Source organism: Sylvia atricapilla, chromosome Z (genome assembly GCF_009819655.1).
Source record: "Sylvia atricapilla isolate bSylAtr1 chromosome Z, bSylAtr1.pri, whole genome shotgun sequence".
NCBI classification, from domain to species: Eukaryota; Metazoa; Chordata; class Aves; order Passeriformes; family Sylviidae; genus Sylvia; species Sylvia atricapilla.
In genome coordinates this window covers 41,751,845-41,772,378 of record NC_089174.1, presented here as the reverse complement: position 1 = coordinate 41,772,378, position 20,534 = coordinate 41,751,845, and the positions used below count along the sequence as shown (strand labels likewise).

Here is a 20,534-nt window from a genome sequence, read left to right as displayed (position 1 = left end):
TAGAGCTAGAAAATTGAGATGCAGAAAGATATTTTTATAAAAACTGAATTTCAGGTATAACCATAACCATAAGTAATAAATTGGAAATAGCAAAGTGTAGGAATTGTGTTATTTGTAGTCATCCTATTATATTTTTGTCTGTTGTTCTGTGCTTTTCCAATTCTTAGACTTCATTCTCCATGTGAAGCTGTCTGGCTTTCAGTGGAAGATGTACCTTTGGTGTAACTTCCTATGATTGCTCTGAAGTCCAACTCTCACAAATTTAATGGGCAGAGTGAGAAAAAGAGTTCCAATGAATTTTGCTTGGTTTTCAGTATGACTATTGTTCATATTAATGTGGAGAGCAGGGAGTGTTTTAGATGATGAAATAGTTTCAAAGGAAGTAAACCACTGTACTGCTGGAAGGGTTGGTCCCTGTGAGATGTAGTCATAAAAAATCTAGATGCTTTATACGAGCCGGAGGTAAGGTCAGTAACAACCCCTGGGGGCCTGACTCTCGTTTAGTGGCACATTCAGAGCTGGGAGGCACAGGAGAATTAAACAGGCCAAAGGCTGTAGTCAGACCAAAGGTAAGTTGCTTCTACTTGTGACTTGCTAATTTTATACATTTATAGATCTGCTTTATAGACTAGTGAATTAGCTAACAGTGACTGTGAAGATAAAGAAATTTTATTCTCATTTCACAAATTTGCAGTGAAATGGTAGCTGAAATGTGGCTTGTAGTTCTGTTTGCTGATGTTCAGAGAGAGGAATTAATTTGTGGTTACGAAGATAATTACATAATCAGAATATTCCGAGTTGGAAAGAACGCACAAGGATCAAGTCCAACTTTTAAATGAGTGGCCCGTGCAGGGATTGAACCCACAAACCTTGATGCTATTAGCACCTGTGTCTAACCAGCTGAGCTAATCTCAAGGTTATAGTAAAGCCTCTTCCATGAAGCAACAGTCAAAGGCTTATCTACACAGTAGAAACTGCAACACAGTATGATTACCTTTCATAAAAACTTCACAGTGAGTATCAAGGGACCTTCAAAAACTGGCCTGGAAGGAAAGCGATGTTGACCTTGGGTCAGATAGATCTAAAATAAAAGCCATGAATCAATAAAGTTGTAATATTGGAAGGATTTCCAAATGTTAGAAGATAAAAATATGAAACATTTCAAATAAGGATAGTAAAATAATAGAGCGACAGTTCTGTTGAAACTATTTTATTTAACAGTAGCATCAAGGAAATGTGAAAACAAGTGTAGTCTGACAAAGGATTTGTGTTATAGGAGTAAGTGTAGAAAAGTCTCCGTTTTGCAAAATCTGAAATGCCTTGGGGACTGGACTTGATGTGTGGATCTAAGACATTAAAATACAGAAGTACTTTCCATTGTATATTCTCCATTGTGTCATATTCATTATTTTTCCAATACTACAGGACCTAAGCTGTGACAATTAAGGTTGTATAATGAAAATAATGAAGTGATGCATGCTGCATATGACGTGAAGTGAAAATTTGGTTTGACTTAGCGTGTTGAGTTTAGATGAGTTTGTTTCAATAGTCAAGTGAAATTTATAAGCAAACCTATAACTAACTTGTGAATGATGTATAAATATATTTTAATATGTTTGATTTTCTGGCTAGAATAAGAAGATTAAATGACTTTTATGACTTTGAGAGAAAGCTGATTCCATTGTGCTAGGTAAGTTGCTGGAGGAATCAGCCAATTGTTCTTTGAGCTGGTGCTTCCTTCAAGACACTGCCCTTTATTCTGAGTGATGTGCTTGGGCTGTGTTAATACTGGGTGCTACAATCAGTATTGTAGAACTCCAGATAAGTGGTAGCAACTGGTCTTTTCTGCTGGATTTTTATTTTTTTCATAGAATTCACAGTCTTTCAGTCTTTTCATGTGTTGAGGTGTGCCCTCCTTCGTCAGAGGTGTTTCTTAAATTCAGGTGTTTTTGACCTTTTAAGCCATAGATTAGTCAACCAGAAGGTGGGCAAGAGATTGCTGGGGAAGGGAAGAGAAAGGGGATGAAACACATGATTTCAGCATTTTATGGATGGTTTTTCAGTTCTCCTAAATTCTTCTGATGGTCAGAAGTCAAGTGTGCAGTAATTGAGACTGCACTGACATTTCTGAAAACAGTGGTACAGGCTGAACCAGGAGGCTTTGTGACAGTGTGAGTTCCAAGAGTCTACAGCCGGCTGGCATTTGTAACAAGAATGAACAGAGAGTATTTGGCATGTAGAAGAAATGGTCACTTGAACCTGATGACCAGCTTGCTGCATTGCACAGAGAGCTCTGGCACTTGGAGGGACTCCTGTCTGGTTCATGAGTTTCATTGCTGATACAGTGACTAAATATCTGACTTTAAAATGCCACCCTGAATTTAGGAAGGACATTTGGGCTTTTACTGAAAAAGACACTTGAAAAAATTTGAGCATTTAGAATTGATAATTTTTTTGTGTTTTGTTTGCAGTTACATTTTTTGTCTATCATAGAATCAATTAAGTTGGAAAAGACTTTAGAGATCATCAAGTCCAGCCTATGGCTTAGTGTTGTGAATACCTGTTTAATTGTAAATAGCATAGTGAGTGCTGCAGAGTAACAACACAAATATTTTCCTGCATCTTTGTGCAACATCAGGTTGTTTTGAAAAAAGTAGCATTTGTCTTAAACATGAGAGCAGCATCCTATAGAGAATGATAGAGAATTCAGAGCAGTGTGTGTTTTAAACCACACTGGGAATATAGGAGTATGGAAAGATTTAAAAGCCATGCAAAAATTGTTTCCACAGACTTAAAATTTGAGAGCTAGTATTTCAGTGCATACTTTGAACCTAGTGATCTCTGCATAAGTCTTAACGTTTTTCTCTCTCTCGGGGCTATACGGTATAGCATTGTGCATGTATGTGTACTTCAGAAAGGCACAGCCATACGATTAAAAAAGATCCCAGAAAGGATTGGATTGATCACTATGTCAGCAGCTTAAAGCCAGTCAACAGTAATAATACTGACTCTCCCCTCTATGATGTCTCCTAAATCCACGCAGGAGAATGGAGTGAGAAGACAGGTAGAGAAAACCTCCAGGAGGAGTGTGTATATGATGTGCATGGCTGTGAAACACAGTTAATTGAAGACAGAAGTTGCTAGCACTTACGTTTCTTCAGTCTTCAGGAATGAAGGTTCTTACAGATAAAAAGTGGTAGTGCCTTTGTGTAACAACAGCTTATAAAGTTCTTACGCTGTTGTTTACACAGTTTGAAAAGGTATTTGAGCTTACTTGATCATTTATGAGCTGGAGACATTTTGTTGTATTTTAGTTCAGGTCAGGTTCTGATAGAATTGTTAGAATCAAGATACTAAATTAAATCTCAGTTGTGAAAGTTGTGGAGAAAAACCTTCAGAGGTACTGATAAACAAATTAAAGATTTTTCCTGTTTACTCAGGAATTGATGCTCAGTTTTGGGACCTTTAACAAATAGCACAAAGCCTATTACCAGATTATGTTTCAAAACAAGTAAATATTGAATTTGTAAAGACAATTTGGTTTTTTACATGGTACAGTGCGGAGAACCTTTCATTTTTATACTGCAAATGTGACATTACTATTTTGGTGCTAATGGATGCAACACCTGTACTAAGTAACATGCACATTTTCTGCATCTGATAGGTACACATTTTTCCCATTAATAGTTGCCCTGGGCAGTATGTTGGGACCTGGAATAAACAGAACCCTGTACGGCCTATCCTTGCTTGCTGTGTGCATTTGCTTCACAAGACAGTGGAGAGTTGGCTGCAACAGGGAGAAACTGTAACATGCTGACTACACCTGCTGCTCCCTACCTGCCTTGTGCCACTCAGAGTGCCGGGGAAAGCTGTTTTCATTTGTCTTGGTTTCCCACTATCCAAATTTGGCAAAAAACTTAATTTTTTACAAGTTAAGTTTTATCTGCCCATCAGATGAAGTTTGCCCTATACATGGAGTTTCTTTTTGTTGCAGCTGCCCTCCTGTTAGAGGGTAGAAATAAGACAAGACACAGACTACTTTTTTATCACAGCATGAAAAAGGTCTTGGTTTATTCCTCTTTACAGCTGAGCCATCCAGATTCCAACTATTTACTGACTCTGGCTGCAGCAAGCTCCTACTGTAGGTTTCCCCTGCAGCCTCTGGCTGCTGGTTATTTCCTGCTGAACTACGACTGGATGAATTAGTTTGCAGACTCCGACTGCAGGCTTTTACCTGGCTAGACTGTGACTACAGGTTCCAACAAAGGCCTCTAACTGCAGACCCAGACTGACCTTGCAGCAGTAATCCTCTCTTTTCAGGATTCCCCTCTCACCAGCTCATTCACTTTTATCATAGTTATCTTTATTGGCTATAGCTGTGACTCATCAGGGGCAAGACTGTATTGGGCAATTAACAGAACTGTTACTTATCGGGGCAAGGTCACCTGTATTCTCTTCTCCTGCATTTCTTTACTGCATAAAGTAAATAATATACAGAACAATAACTGAGTTCATCAACAGCTACAAAATTTGAGTATTTTTTTGCCAAATGAGATTGGGCTGGGCTTGAAACCTACTAAGATATGTTTGCGACATTTAGGTTTGTTAATTTATTTTTTTTTTTGATAAAGCAGGGGAAACAATGGCATGCTGTGTTACCTTTACATGAGCTATGTCGAGCATCCCGGTAGGCTTTTCAATTGCAGCTCTGAGCAGTAGTATTTTTTCACATGAAACTGGTGGAAGATGTGTCAATCAGAACTCACAGATGTGAGCTGGATATTAGCGGTGGATGGATATTAGGATTTTGCTTTTCTATCTTTTTAATCTCTATTTGCTGTGCATTTTCATAACATAGAAGTTTTGCTGTTTGTACTGTCTAAAAGCTGTAATTGGTCCTAGCATTCAATATCTGAAAATGTGTTGAAATGTTGAAGCTGAAATGCTTTGATGCATGCTTTGACTTCTCTGCTTTCTGTGTTTACTTTGTTAAAAGATTTTTTTAAACTCCATTTGTAATGATTATGAAAATATAAGGGCGTGGCTGACAAAGCTACAGTTTCACCTACCACTTTCTACCTGTGGAGAAATAATGTGGTGGTTTCCACCCCCCCTCCAAAATCAGTCAAAATGGTATCAGAGATTATTTGGTTATCCAGATTTATCTGAGAATTACCCATTTGCATATATATAACTTTACATCACTGTTCAGTTCTTTAACTTCTGACTCAGGAAAAAGGCAATAAATTGTGTATTTCTCTATCAATGAATTAAACTTTATTTTATGCAAGGGGCTGAAAGAAAACATTAAATGTCCTAGCACAAATTTTTAGAAATGTTTAATGAATGATGGCAATCTAAGGAGCATCATCTTAAAGCTCTGGTTTCATTTTGCAACAGAGAGAGTGGAGATGGAAGAAATGGGACAAATGTTGCGTGATTGAGTCTGTCCAGTATGGACTAAGGCCTTGCTTTTTGTGGGTGGATAGGGGATACCTGCTGCACCACCTAATGGGCTGCTATTACTATTCTATATTCAGTTTATCAACATCTTTCCTATGCTAAATAATTATTTTAAAAAGTGAAATAATCTATGCCTGTGTGAAGTGCAGCATTGGACATAAAAATGAAATGAAGAGTAATTTATATGTTTTACTAGTATTTGAGAACTATGCTTCACCATAAAAATTCGTATCACATAATTTGCAGTTTATAAAAGACAGAAGTTTATTGCTATATAAAAGTAGCATTTTTAAAGATACACTTTTCAAGAAGTGTTATCTTGTAGGTGTACAGAAAGTACTTAGCAATGCTAGCTAATCTTCCACTATGTGACATTTAAAGCTCCTGCTGAACTGAACCTAAAAAGTGCAAAAAGGAACAGCCAAACCCCCAGATACTATTTTATTTGTGTGCAGTGTTAATTATGACCTTTTGACATCAGTTCAGCATTCCTTAGCCATTGTAACTGATTGAAAAATTAAATGTGTGTATCCACATTTATTTCATGTGATTGTGAAGAAAGATTATTGGATTTTTTTAAAGAATTGTTTGGATGAAATTGTGTTTTGTACCACTCAAAAATTTTGATTTTGTTTTCTTCCTTGGGTCAGAATATTTTTGGATGGTTTATTCATATGTCAGGCAGGATAGTGATAATGTGATAATGGCATCTACATGATGCCAGAAGAAACAAACAAAAAATTTTCTCTCCACTGATGCTACATGGAAACAAACAGAAGAGATCTCTGTTTCTCTTAGCCAGCTATATCACATTGTTTTATTTCTGTAGCAAAACAGTATAATAGATTATTTAAGTTTAGAGGATGAGGAAATTACCTGTCAGTCTTGCTGATGTGGGAGGAAAAAGCCCCGACAAAACCTTGCTGTCTCCAGCTTTACTCTTGATAGGAACTTGTGTGTATTGGCAGCTTAACAGTTTGTGCTGAGTTTTATTTGTGTGGTATTTATATGGGTATGTTTTATAGTTTTTTGGGTTTTTTTAGCTTTGGCTATGCTCTTGTAATGTTAGATGTGCATCTGGTGTGTTAACATTTCATGTGTGTTTGTGTGTATAAATATGCTGGGACAGGGAAGAGTTAACTAACTAAATGGCCGTATTCAAATATTTTTCTGGTGTAACTGCTGGAAACCAAGGAGGGATTTCTGCCTTTTAAAAATAGTTTTTGGGTTCTGTTAGTTTGGAAAAAGAGTAAAAAGAGTGCCACAAGATTTCTTTTCCATCCTCACATTTGCTCAAGATGTATTCATATGCCTTACGTTGTTTCTGTTATTTAATTAAATATAGTTATCTAAAAATGTGACAATAATAAATAGTAAAACCTGTGTATAAACTTTTCTGTACATGCTGTACATATATAAATGACCCCCTGGGTCTTCCAAAGTAAACTTTTAACATTCCGTATCTCTTACTGTGCGTATGCTACTGTCATGTAGCCACCCACCCACCCAGATTTAGCTGAAATAAATGAAATTTATTCTAGTTCATTTAAGTAGAAAACTTTTAAATACAAAGTATTTTTGTATTTTGTGTTGTAAAATACAAAGGTACTCACTTTGCTTGTAAGGTTTGTTTGTAAGAACAAAGTGTTTTCTTAAACTGAGTGTTTTGGGTTTTTTTTTCTCCTGCAGGACTGTGCTTAACTTAATAAATTCTTACCTTATGTGTTCCCTTTGTTTTCCTCTGCAGATGGGGTTTATACAGATTAATGAGGACTTCATATTTATTGAGCCACTCAATCGCACGTTGACTGTGACAGGACATGCACACAGGGTGTACAGACGAAAAAGATCCATAGAGGAGAAAATTTCTGAAAAGCCACCTTCTCAGAATCCGTACTGTGGTGTTGTTACAGGTAACAAAAAAATCACACTGAAAAGTTGTTATGTAGCAAATATATTTTTAAGAAAAGTAGGTAGTGGTTACAAAAGGACCTTGACAGATGCTTAACTGATTATTCTTGTAGCAGTACCCTAGGGTGGAATCTGAGGTGGCATGCTAAGGCTACAGTCTCACTTTTTGGGAGAGGGAATTGTCCATCAGAAATAGGTGCTGCTTCTTAATATGCATTTGTATTTGAAAGTAGAAATCTTTAGGGTATTTTTTAAAATTTCAACTAAATAATTAAAATCCATTTCTTGTCTTTCTCATCAGAGCTGCTTCATCAGAGTTCTCATCAGGGCTGCTTCATCACACATTATGTGTGATGCTTGTATTTAATTTTCTGTCTTAAAACAAAGTTAAAGAGTTCTTCTGTTTTTTTTTTTAGTCTTGAACTTCCAAATTTGTCTGAATTGAATTATTTTTATAAATGTTCCTGTTCTGTGAATGAGACTTAGAAGATGTGTATGAAACACACCTTCCTAATGCATCTTCCTAATGCATCTTCCTCGATGGCAGGTAGTTCAACTTGATAGTTGTTGTAGTAGAAGGGTTTCAACAGAAGTGTGAGACATAGTGATGACTTCATTGTTTTCAGTGGAGTAGGGAGAAGTAGCTTTTGTGAAAGATGGTGTTTTGGTTTTTTGCTTCATCATCAGCTGTCATTCTTCAAAGGATGGAGGACAACTTAATCCTTTGACCTCAACATGAGTTGAGGATGTTTCTAATGTGGTTGTGAGAAATTATTTGTCTCCTAAGAGATAAACCAGAATGAGTGCACAGTTTTAGGCTTGCTTTTCATGTGTGGGTTATATTCTGCCAAAATGCAAAGAAAATCGCAGAAGTGTACTGAAATGCACTGGAGGAGGCTGGATTATATGACATTTGGGATCAAATCTTACAACAGAAGGAGCTAAGTTATTTCAAGCAGGTAAAAAAAGATAAAGGAAAGATGCAGCTGTGGCTGTCTGGTGCCTAAGGGTCTGCAGAGAAAAGATGAAGCCAGACATTCCTTAGAGGTAGTATGCTGTGACAGACAACAGTTGGAACCTGTGTTCAAGAAAATTTCAATTTCCATAAGGAAAATAAAATCTCTACAAGAATGCTTAGCACTGGAAGAGGTTACCTAGAGAGGCTGTTGAGTCCATATCATCAGGTATTTATAAAGCATGTCTAGAAATGGCTCCAAGAGAGCTCTGACATTTGGCCTGACTTGAGCAGGAGCTTGGACTAGCTGCCCCCTGGACATCATTGCCAGCCTAAACTTCTCCATGGCATTCTGATCCTTCCTGAAAAATTTTACTGCTCTGTCCCCTTTATATAGTTACAGAATGGATATGACAGGTTTTGTAGCGGGGTTGTTTATTTTTGGTGGTTTGTTGTTGTTGTTGTTGTTGTTGTAGTGGTGGTGTTGTTTTGGTTTTTTGTTTGGTTTTTTGTTTGTTTGTTTGTTTGTTTTTGTTTTGTTTTTTGTTTTTTAAGTATTGTTTTTATAGTTAGGCATCCATCCAGAGTTTGAAATCAAAGATAAATTAACAAAGCAAGGCTCTTTTTGCAGTGGGATGAAACAAATGACACTTAACTTCCTCCAGCTGGCTCTTTCTTACTCTTCTAGGCATTGTACTACATGGACACTTGCTTATCTGAAACTTAAATTTTCTGTATTATGAAAAGTTGCTCACATTGAGTAAAGCTATTTATTCCTCTCTATTAGAGAAAAGTGAGTTAGAGTATGCATGCCTGCATGTGTATGGGAATGAGAAAGCAAAAATGAAAAGTATGCATGGTGTATGCACTACAAAAAGTGGGGAGGAGTATCTGAGAAAGTGGCAAACTGTGATGGGTATGAAAATGAGTAAAGATGAAAACTTGTCTGTAAAGACATTATTCTTTTGTGATGTTATTATCAAATATCCTTTCACTTTCTTTTACGCTCTAAAACGGGAAAGTCAGTTTATTCTTTTGTAATAATCTTACACTCACAGCTCTGATTTGTTATAAATAATCTGTCAACACAGATCAAATAGCTGCTTGAAGGAAGTTTCATTATATCTACCAGCTTTAAAATTTCAGAATAGTTCAATCTGTGCATAACTGAGTAGCATCTTCTGACACAACATTATTGCCAGGGAGTAGAAATAGCTGCACTTTATGACCAATGCTCTTGGTCTAGGAGAACCTACACTTTATAACCAATGCTCTTGGTCTAGGAGAACCAGTCCCTCTCTCCACTGCTACAGGTTATTTTACTAAGAGGGACTGCAGTAAGTTATATGCTTAAAAGCTCTGTCTGTGCTAAGAGCAATTTGTTAGTGTGATGTGAATTTAATTAATAGCACCAAAATATTCATGTTACAGACACATTTTACACACATGCTTACAAGCATGGTACAGCCATAAAGGTGAATAGAAGCATCAAAGATAAGCCTTTACATAAGTATTTCACAATTCTTATTAAGTGAAATAATAGCTAAGTGGATCAATTAAAGAAAAATAAAGCAGATGAGTATGTGGGGCATTGAGATGCTCTTACCTGCCTTTGGTGGAGGTGTAACTTTGTGACATAAAGCAACTACAACTTGGTAACACAACAACTTCTCAGCAATATGGTCCTATCTTACAACCATATCTCACTTCTGTGGTGCTTGTGTGTCAGAATAGAGACAGGTATTTCTGTTGCTGGTTTTGATCCAGATTGGTCTCAAAGGCTGGCTATCTATCAAGCAAATGTGTATTGCCAGTGATGAATTGTAATTATCAGAAGGAATGAATGTCTTTGCTGGAGGTGTTGAAGGATCACTATTTGGAATAATAGCTTTTCATGGGGAACTAGCAGAGGCAGTCAAAGAAGGTATTGTTTGTTTTCTGTTACTATTGAGGGCTGGATTGAAAGTTGCTACGCAGCCAAACTTGTTTGGAGAGTACAAAGAACTTGTTTTTGTGAATGGGGTGGTTTTCTTATTAATTAGGCAAGGGAGAGAATCATACTGACAGAAGCAGATGCTTTCTTGATTGTTGACAGTGTGCATGTATATCCTTTTGTTGAAAGTGTGTGATTTACTTACCTATGTCAGCCAGTTGCACATATGCAGACTCCACACTTTTCTTTAGCCCATGGCCCATGAAACCTTTAAAAGAATTCAGTGCAGAAGTGTGTTACAGAAGAAATGTGAGAGAAGCAGTTGTGATTAGAGCAAAGGGCCATGTTGGGGGGCTAAGGTTTTTTTCTTCTACTTGCTCTGAAGCACTTGTTCCAAACTGAAGTTGCTTGTACAGTGAACTGAACTCATGGTCAAGGCATGGGGCACGTTGGGAGAAAAGAAATCTCTTACCCAGAATACAGTAAATGTGAATTTTGAATCCCCTCTGAATTTGTGAGATTAGAAGATTTCTCTGGCAATAAACAATAAACTGCCCTGAGATACAAGTGTGCTTTTCCTCTTAGAATGATATAATATTACTGGAAAAATCCTGCTAAGTTTCAGTGAATCAAAAGCAGTTTTATTTTATGAGATGTAGACTAGGCAATCTGCTGGGAGAGCTGTATTGATTCTTGCCCTACAGCCTGTTTCTGTGTGATAGTCATGCAATAAAATATGCAAACAATCTTGGTCGTGGATCCATGAGATTGCATAAGGTGGAGGCTGGTGCTACTTGAGATATTAGCTTCTGCTCCTTGAGTCAGAAAAAAGTTGTCACTCTGTAGGAAAGTATTTAAATCCCTACTCAAATTGTAGTGGAGGTATAGCTCATGGCTTCTTAAGCTCCTGAATATTCCCTAGTAGGCAGAATACTGAAATTTCCATATGAATATGTTACCCCCAGGGGAGTGATGGTGATTCCTCTGTAGTCTGGGCTGCATGTGCATATACTCAGGAAATGCTTTTGAGCCTGAGGGCTTGAAGGTGTCCAGGAATCCTGTAGTCATGCCTCTTCTTAATGTTGGGTCAGATACTTCATGTAACCTATGATTATCATAGCTGGATGTTAATCTCTCTAAAATTTTTTAGGGTGGGGCTATTGTTTTGTTAACATTTCTGTTTGTTTTCTCTTAATTGCTTATTTAATGGGAAATTTACTTGCTGCAGTATTTTTAGCCTTCTTGCTGAAGTAATGCAGTATTCCTAGCTTTCTTTTAAGTCATAATGGTTATGGTATTTCCTTATTTTCCATGGTAGCACAAACAGAACTCATATTGCACAGAACCCTCCTGTAGAATTTATTTTTTATTTTGGCAGTGTAATTAAAATTTGAAGATGAATTTATGCATCTTTAATCTTTTATCTTGTTAGCTCATGGATTATTGATGTAGCTGGATTTTTTACAACAGTTGTTATCTCTTACATACTTTGCCTTCAATAATGACCAGTTCTTTGTAATTTTTACTTATTTGTGAGTATGTAAAGAAACAAGATTTTTTGCCTAAAGCAAATGTTTCCATTGTTATCTGGCAGCAGTTGTGGTAGTTGTTTGAATACCAGTAGTACCAAAATTACTAATTACATTTATTTAAAGTTTTTAGAAAAGAGCTATAATTTTCAGATGAATGAGATCTCGTGATGGGGATTTCTGCCAGCAAATTGAAAGGTTGGCTGGCCAAGAACAGATTGTCCATTGGTTTGTTAATGGGAGAGATATCTAAGACAAATGATGGGCAGACAGCTTGTCTAGAGAGCTGTGTAGTGTTCTTATCCACTACCATCCCAAAAGACAGAGGGACAACAGCTTGTGGAACCACAGTGTCCTTAGTGTTTAGCACAATGATGTATTTTATTGTGGACTGTCAGTTCTGAAGAGAAATACACTGCTAGCTATAAATTTTAGAGAGATGTGTCAAGAGAACGCTCTCTACATGCTTTTACAAAGAAGTGAACAGTGAATAAACTGTTGCTGGAAACTGTGCTGTACCTAGGAGGAAGTCAGATTGACCAGGTGGGTCATAAGAGATGTTTTTAAACCCACATGAGTTTATTTTTTAAACTTAGACCTATAGCTTACCCTTGCAGTATTAGATGTTCATATGGCACATCATAGTTGTATAGCTTATAGGAGGTGTTTTTTTTGGCACAAATACTGCCACCGACGTTTCACTAGAAATTATTCTCAAAAGAGCAGTGAAAACACATGTAATGTTTTATAAACTAGGCTATAGATCCACAGTTAGCAAACATGGGTAAGGCTAGAGTGTAGCAGAAGCTATAATGCTAAGCAAGTGTCTGAAGGATTGAAATAAGAGACTTTAATTTTCGATCGCCTGAATTTATAAGCTGTTTCTACTTATAGGTCATCAAACACCAAACATTTCTGGAGGACACATGCTTTTTTCTTTTAGTGAGTGTGTTAGTATGTCTTACACTGTCACCAGTTGTAGAGGGATCTTCTCAAATGTAGTGGGATGGACTAAATCATACACATATATCATCTTTTACAAATATTACAGAGAAGGATAGACAACATTTTTTTAATGTGCACGATTTATACATCTTACTTTGAAAAATATGTATCTACATTATATTTACATGAAATCTGTATTATACATATATTTAAATTGCATACACCTCTTCCACTTGTATTTTACATTTTAAATTTAATTTGTGAGTTAGTTTACTTTGTGAGTTCATTTTTAGCACTGTCCTGAAGAGTGAATTATTTTTTGAAGAGTGGTCATGTATCATAAAATATACTGCAAGAACTTTCCTATTAGAGATGACATTGGTTAATTGCAAGACACTTCCTCAAAATTTCTGAACATTCGATTGTTTTCAGAACATTATTGTCATCTCAAACATCATTTGTTTTGGTAAACAGAGAGTCTGATACTCCATTGTGGATGCTGGAAAAAACTTAACATGGTTTCGATGAGATCACTCCCAGAAGTTTTACATACTCTCAAGAGGATGTAACAAAATTTGGCTGTTGCAACAAGAAGTTTAATTTTGCATTTTGTTTTAAATTAGACAATTTGAAGTGGCACTGCTATCTGCTGTATGTAAATCTGACCACCTTCTGGCTTGAATGTTTCTGTGTAATTGGGTGAGCAATTTCATATGTATAGTAGTAGGAATGGGGATTTTGTTGGGTTTTTGGAGGGGAAACTTAAAATTAATGCTATTAATAACCTCAGCCTTACCATAAACACAACATGTTTTCAATTTGTAGCTTTCTGTAGGTTTAGAAGCTTGTTTCCAGGCCTTTGTTACTTTGCTTGAGTTGCTTATAATGACAGGCACACTGATTTTGAAGTCATGTCAGTAAATCATGTTTTTGTTTCTAAAAAACCTATATTATTCTCTGTCATTCATCTGAAATATTCTTTCCTCTTCACAAATCATGAAATTCTTGCATGTATTTACCAAATACATGGTTTTGTGGAGAGTCTGTATTTGTTGTCTTCTATGCTAAGACATAATTACATCAGTGTATTTTCTCTGTGATTCATGAAGATGGCCACACAAAAATTCTGCCATGTGAGTGAGACTATTTCTCCTTCATACCCAACATGAGTTGAGTTTTCTCTCACAAATCAGCGTAACAGACACATAATTTTTTTATAAATATGTTAGTTGAAAGGATGCAAATAATCTTTCTGACTTTGTTTGAAAAGATGGATAAAATTTCCATTTTCTTGGTATGAGCTAATATTTATACATAATAGAGACCATCAGTATGAGCCTTAGCATTGGCAGTGGGAAATAAGCATGTTATATTAAAGTTCATAGCTATTACTTTCCACATAATGAGAATTATAACATAACCAAAGGTAACAAATCCTAAAAAGTACTGCAGTGGTAGTTTGAAGGATGAGTTTCTCAAGCGCTGTTTTGGTTTACAGATAAAAGAAAATCGAAGACTCAAAAAGTGTCAGAAAGTGGAAGAGGAAAGCGATACTCTTACAAGTTACCTCAGGAATACAACATAGAAACTGTTGTGGTGGCAGATCCAGCTATGGTTTCGTATCATGGAACAGATGCTGCCAGAAGATTTATTCTAACCATCTTAAACATGGTAGGAAATGTAAAACTAATTTTGATGTTCTAGCAACAATGCATGCCCTGCAGGATGATTTTGTTGCTCCTTCTGATGATTCTGACTGAACACCTGTAAGCAACAGTCAGGACCATCAGCAGGCTATCAAGATTTAGTCCATATGTTTTGGAGTTGAGAACCATGGTGCTGCAGGCTTGTCTGTACTGTCTGGTCATACACCTCACGGAAACCTGGAAGTGAGAGAACAAGATGACTTTTTGGTTAGAAGTCCATGGTGTTGTTGGAAAGGTTGGAATATTGGATAGTTTCTGATGACCTGTGCTTGTTATGAGGACATGACATTGCTATGGAAAAGGATTGTGTGATCAGTGGTAGTGGAAAAAAAAAAAAAAGAGTAATGAACTTTGACAATTACATTCCCTTCCAGTTCTATCTGAGCTGTAGTGCACTCATTTGCTGCATAAAACAATGAAAAATATCATCTTTGGATGGATATTCTTTCAAGGAAAGATTGTTATAAAGAAGGAACAAAAACTGAAAAATTAATATAAGCTTTAACTATTCTGAATGATAGGAAGAATTAGAGAGTTAAATGTTGGCTGAGACCACTTGATCCAAGATCATGGGTTTAACTGAACAGAAATTTTTGTGCAAACAGTATTAAATATGTGTGTAAATATTTCAAGAAACAGGTCACAGTTTATAAAGTGATCATGGCCATTGAGAGGAAGAGGTCTTTTTTTATGTTCCCAGAATGAATATTGCCTAAGCTCTGTTTTCACTTCAGAAGACCAACACAGTACATTATCTTAACCTTCTGTTCAGATTACGGAAAATAAAAGCAGTCACAGTAGAATATGAGAGCTTTTGAGAGGTTTTGGGGTTCCGTTATTTTTAGTGTATGTACAGTACAAGTTCATATTTTTATTTGTTGTTTTTTTTTTTCCTCTCTTAGGTTTTTAATCTTTTCCAACACAAGAGTCTAGGATTACAAGTAAACCTTCGGGTGACTAAACTTGTCCTTCTTCATGAGACTCCAGTAGGTATTTATGACATTTGTCTTAGCCTGTAGAGGGTAAAGCTACTTAATTTGTTACTCCACAAAAGCTTGCAATACTCTTGAACTTTAAAGGCTAAAAAATTTCCTTGGTTAGCTTTTCTATATTATTTAGTAATTTGCACTGAGGAGCAGTCTCAATAAATATTAACCTTTTCCTAATTTATGTGCTGCATGTATTGAGACTTTCCTGTGCTTGCAATTAAAAGTCTGTGTGAAAATCAGGTAGATCTCAGCAAAATCTGCCTCTTCTCTGCTTTTTGTGCATTCACAAATCTCAGTAGAAAAATAACCTCCTTTAAGTCCATTGGATTGTAGAAGGAGAACTGATGTTCTTTGTTGTCTAATCCCTAGACAAACAAGAGCTGATATAGCACTTAGTTCACCAGGAAATGGGATTCCCTTTCCAGTAGTTCTAATTCAAAATATTACAATTTTCCAGTCAATAAGTAAGTATTTATTTCTCCAGTTCCTCTCAGCAGTTGGAGTAATCTCATTTCATGTTCAAATTCTGACTCTTAACATCATTATGCTTTTCCTCACCATGGATAATGAGAAATCAGCAAATGAATAAGACTAGAGTTTGGGTGACCAGATATATGTACACTCTCAATGCATTGTCTTCATTTGTATCTTTACCGTGTGAGGAAGGTGGTCTCTGCACCTGGAGTTTGAGTTGCTTTGCTATGGATGTATAATGGCATAAAAAGCAGAATATTTTTGCTAGCTCAGTTAAAAAAGGTTCCAAATTCTATTTATATATAATTTTAATAACATTAATTGTTTTTTATTTCCAGGCAGATATGTATATTGGACATCATGGTGAAAAAATGCTGGAAAGCTTTTGTAAATGGCAACATGAAGAATTTGGCAAGAAGAATGATATACACTTAGAAATGTCAACAAGCTGGGGGGAAGACATGACTTCAGTTGATGCAGCCATACTGATCACAAGGTAAATTAGTGAAAGATGAACATTAAAAAATAGGCAGAATGCCAGTGTGAACGTAGATCAAAGTAGATGGCCGACACAGTAGGAATTTAGTTTGCAGCGAGGGAGCATTTTGCAGTGAGGAAGGCATCTGGATCTCAGAGATGGTGGTAAAGTGTTGGAAAAGGTGGTGCAGAAAGCAGTATTTCCCAGATGGTGAATATCTGAAATGGTGAGACTCTCTTGTTTCTTCTTTGCCTGTATAGCTAAGGCCTTATCTGTATAGCAATGGTTGGAATCCTTCATCCACATGCCTTTAAATTTAAGAGAGGCAGCACCCCAGCCCTGTAGATACTTTCAGTCAAAACACAAAAGCATCTTTAAACCATTCAGAGCTAGATCAGCATTAGGCTCAGTTATGCTTCCCTCTTACTGACCTAGAACTGGTACGATTCACTGTGTGCTGTAGGTACATCACCTACATCTTCAGTATATGCCCTGCAGCCACAAGGGTATGATTCCAGATTTGCAGTTCCTTGTAACTCTGAAGTGCCAGGCATTTCATACACTGAGAAGGAAATAGGCCTCCAGTTCACCTCTTTCCTTCCAAGCAGGTACTGTCATGGTTTTGTCTGTAAGTGGTGCACAGAGGGGATGCTTGTTGGTGTTCAGCCAGCATACAGGCATGATCTAGAGGAAAGGACAGAGTGATGATTCAACCAGCTTAGGGCTGGCCTTAGTATCATTTTTGAGGTGGAGCTTGGACTGAATGACCTTCAGTGCTCCCTTCCAAATAAAATTTCTGTGACCAGCTGTAGTAGAATACTGCTTTGCAGACCTATGCTGGTTAAGTGATATGGTATCTGAAAACCATGTGTAATCTTTACACTTACATGCAGTCTTTTGCCATTTAGTCAGAGCACTCTCACTGGGAACCTATATAAAATAAAAATAATGCATTTTTTATTTAAATTAATTTCACTCTGATTACTCCAGTATCTATAGTGTATTTCTTTTGAAGCAGAAAAATACTTCCCTAAATTTTCCTGCATTGGAGAGCCAGTCACTTATGGGAAGCAGGAAATTTAGAAGTCCAAACTGTCTGTGGTGAGAGCTTTGTTGCTAGTTTTGCTGTTCAATCCCTTGTCTTTTCTTGGAAAAGCCCACACTTCTTACTCTGTCATCCTCCTTTATTTGATGTGTATATCAGTTTTATGGATTGTTGGGGCTTTGAGGGGACAGATTATTCTTTATTACACATTTATACATTAGCTAAGCAGTAGTTTTTCTCACAAGCTCCTTTCAAGTCTGTTGGAAGACACAAGAAATAATGTTCTCTGCAGCAACTTTTCATTAGCTCATCAGGAAACATACTCAGAGTGACAGACTAGAAGTAAATTTTTTAGATTAAACAGCCCTAATTGATTTTACTAGTAGTGAGTGCATCGTGGGGCTAGGCTGGGGTTGGAGGGAAGGTCTAGAAAGAAAGCAGTGGGGAGAAAAGAAGCAAGCAGTAGCAAAGAGTAAACTTGTGCCAAGGCATAAAGGATACCTGAGTATCGTACATGGCCTTGGATTAATCAGGATGGCTAAAGGATCAGGACTTCCTTTCATCTAGATGTTCCTTGTGACTGTTCAAGGATAATGAGCAATAGCATTCTTCTTGTTTGCTAGAAACCTTATCCCTGGGCTATCTTAGCTGAGACAGCTGAGGCAGCCAGCAGTATCTGCAACAGCAGCAGCAGTGTGAGCAAGTATCCAATGCTTCAAGCCTATATGGGCCAGAAGAGTGAACCTAGGGCTGCATTTTTAGCTTGTAAGGTGTATGTCGTGAAGAGTAAGGTGCTATAAAATAGATAAAGCATGTCACACCTTTTTCTAATCATTGTTTAGTCTTCAGCTGAATGAGCCTATATGGGAAGAGATAGAGGCATTCTGAACTGATGCAAATGAGGCATTCATTAGTTAAGTTGATAAGAGTCAGTGATCTGGAAAGGTCTTCAACTGTCAGTGCTTTTGGCCACACAGATTTTTGTATTAATGCAGCATTTCTGGAAGTCTTAGTGGATGACAAGTTTGCCATGAGCTGGTAATGTACCCTTGTGGCCAGGAGGACCAATGGGATCCTGGGGTGCATTGGAAAGGATGTGGCAAAAAGTCTGAGGAAGGTGATTCTGCCCTCTATTTGCCCACATCTAGTATTGTCTTCAATTCTGGGCTCCTCAGTGAAAGACTGACAAGGAGCTACTGCAGAGGGCCCAGCAGAGGCCACACCTGATGGTTTGTGATCTGAAGCATCTCTCTTATCAGGAAAGACTGAAGGAGCTGGACTTGTTTAGCCCAGAAAAGGGAAGACTGAGAGGGGATATAGTGAATATAGATATCTCAAAGGCAGGTGCCAAGAGGATGGTGCCAGACTCTTTTCAGTGGTGCCCAGCAACCAGACAAGGGCCAATGGCCATAAACCAAAATACAAGAAATTCCACCTCAACATGAGGAGTAACTTTTTTGCATTAAAATTTTCAGAGCACTGGAACAGGCTGCGCAGGAAGGTCATGGAATCTCCCTCTCTGGCAACATTTACACCCCACTGGGACATGTGCCGATGTCACCTGCTACAGGTGACCCTGCCTTGACAGGAGGATTGGACAGGATGATCTCCAGAAGTCCCTTCCAACCAGTTCTGGGATTCTGTGATTCTACATGGTAAAAAAAGCTTTGCAAAAGTCTGATCATATGTTAAGATGCTTTTCTGCTTTGTAATACTGATACTCTGATTTCACAGAATCACAGAATTGTTTGAGTTGGAATGGACCTTAAAGATCATCTAGTTCCAAATCCCCTACCACATGGGCAGGGATACTTTGTATTAGAACAGATTGGTCAGAGCCCCATCCAACCTGGCCTTTAGAATTTCCAGGCATGGGGCATTCACAGCTTCTCTGGATAACCTGGGCCATTGTCTCACACCTCTACAGTAAAGAATTTCTTTCCTACATCTAATATAAACCTAGTCAGTTTCAGTTTAATGCCATTCCCCTTTATCCTGTCACTGTGTGCCCCTGTGAAAAGTTCCTCTTGTCTTCCTTAGGCCCTTTCTTCTTGAAAGATTATAATAAGAGCTCCTCTCTTCTCCAGGCTGACCAGCCCAAACTGTCTTAGCCTGTGTTCATAGGAGAGGTGCTCCAGCCCCCAGATTGTTTTTTGTGCTTCTCATCTGGGGTCACTCCAGGGTTGACTACAATTTTTTACTTGTCAGTTGAAATACAATTTTTTTGATTAAATCTCTGATCAGTTTTAAGGAATTTGAAGTATAGAGAAGTGAAAGTGATTGGTTAGATATCAGATAGTAGGTTAGTGCTGGAGCCAGATGTTCTTCTGACATCTTTATTTTTCAATGGTATTATTCTCTAGATTGTACTGCCTCTCACCTGAGAGCTGCTTTAGCTGCAAATAAATCAGAGCAATTTTCTGAATGGGAATGTTTTGCTAATCCAGGCTACCTCTACACATCATCAGGTTTATGGTATAGTTAACACCATGTGTGGTTCTACACGTGTATTTGTTAATTCAGAGTCTCATTCTGTTTTGCAAACATGGAACAAGCTCCTTTGTCACAACTTCCAAAGAGCTTTGGAGAGCAGGTCTGCTTTATTGAGAGAAAATATTTTGTTTATACAGATGAACACCAACTGCTTGGTGTTTTTTGACTAAATGTGTAAAGTTTGGGTATTCAACACATGCTGTGGCAACCCTCCTAAAAGTTGCCACATCTCCTCTTTTGTTTTGCATGATAATAGAACATCAAGAGTTCTTTGTAAAAGCTTTCCTGTGCTTTCACATGCCAGTTTTGTGTAGTATCCAAAAGAGTTAGAAACGAAGTATTGAGTGTTCTGTAGAGCTAATTTTTAATGCCTAAGTACAAAGAATGTAATATGGATGTTAAAGAGGCTGTTACTCAGCAGCCAAAGGGCCATCATAGCCTTTTCAGGAATAAGGTACTTTTCAAAACTTTGCTTTACATTGTTCTGTAAAGAGGAAAGCAAAACCAACTTCTCCCCACAGCTTTCTCTGCTGCCCAGATAGACTGTAATGATGCATATCTGCTACCAATTAATTTCAATTTACTTTGGTCCTATTTCATTATGTCAGGGTTT

At 37.3% G+C, this 20,534-nt stretch overlaps 1 protein-coding gene across 1 annotated transcript in view; it reads left to right on the top strand.

Annotated features, from left to right (window-relative positions):
- The window catches only part of ADAMTS19 (ADAM metallopeptidase with thrombospondin type 1 motif 19), a 128,330-nt gene that overhangs the window by 16,264 nt on the left and 91,532 nt on the right, over positions 1 to 20,534 (top strand). Inside the window, exons 2-5 of the mRNA XM_066339562.1 lie at positions 7,211 to 7,376; positions 14,235 to 14,407; positions 15,345 to 15,428; positions 16,244 to 16,401. Coding sequence (XP_066195659.1) covers positions 7,211 to 7,376; positions 14,235 to 14,407; positions 15,345 to 15,428; positions 16,244 to 16,401 — 581 coding nt within the window. The remainder of the gene's footprint in view (positions 1 to 7,210; positions 7,377 to 14,234; positions 14,408 to 15,344; positions 15,429 to 16,243; positions 16,402 to 20,534) is intronic.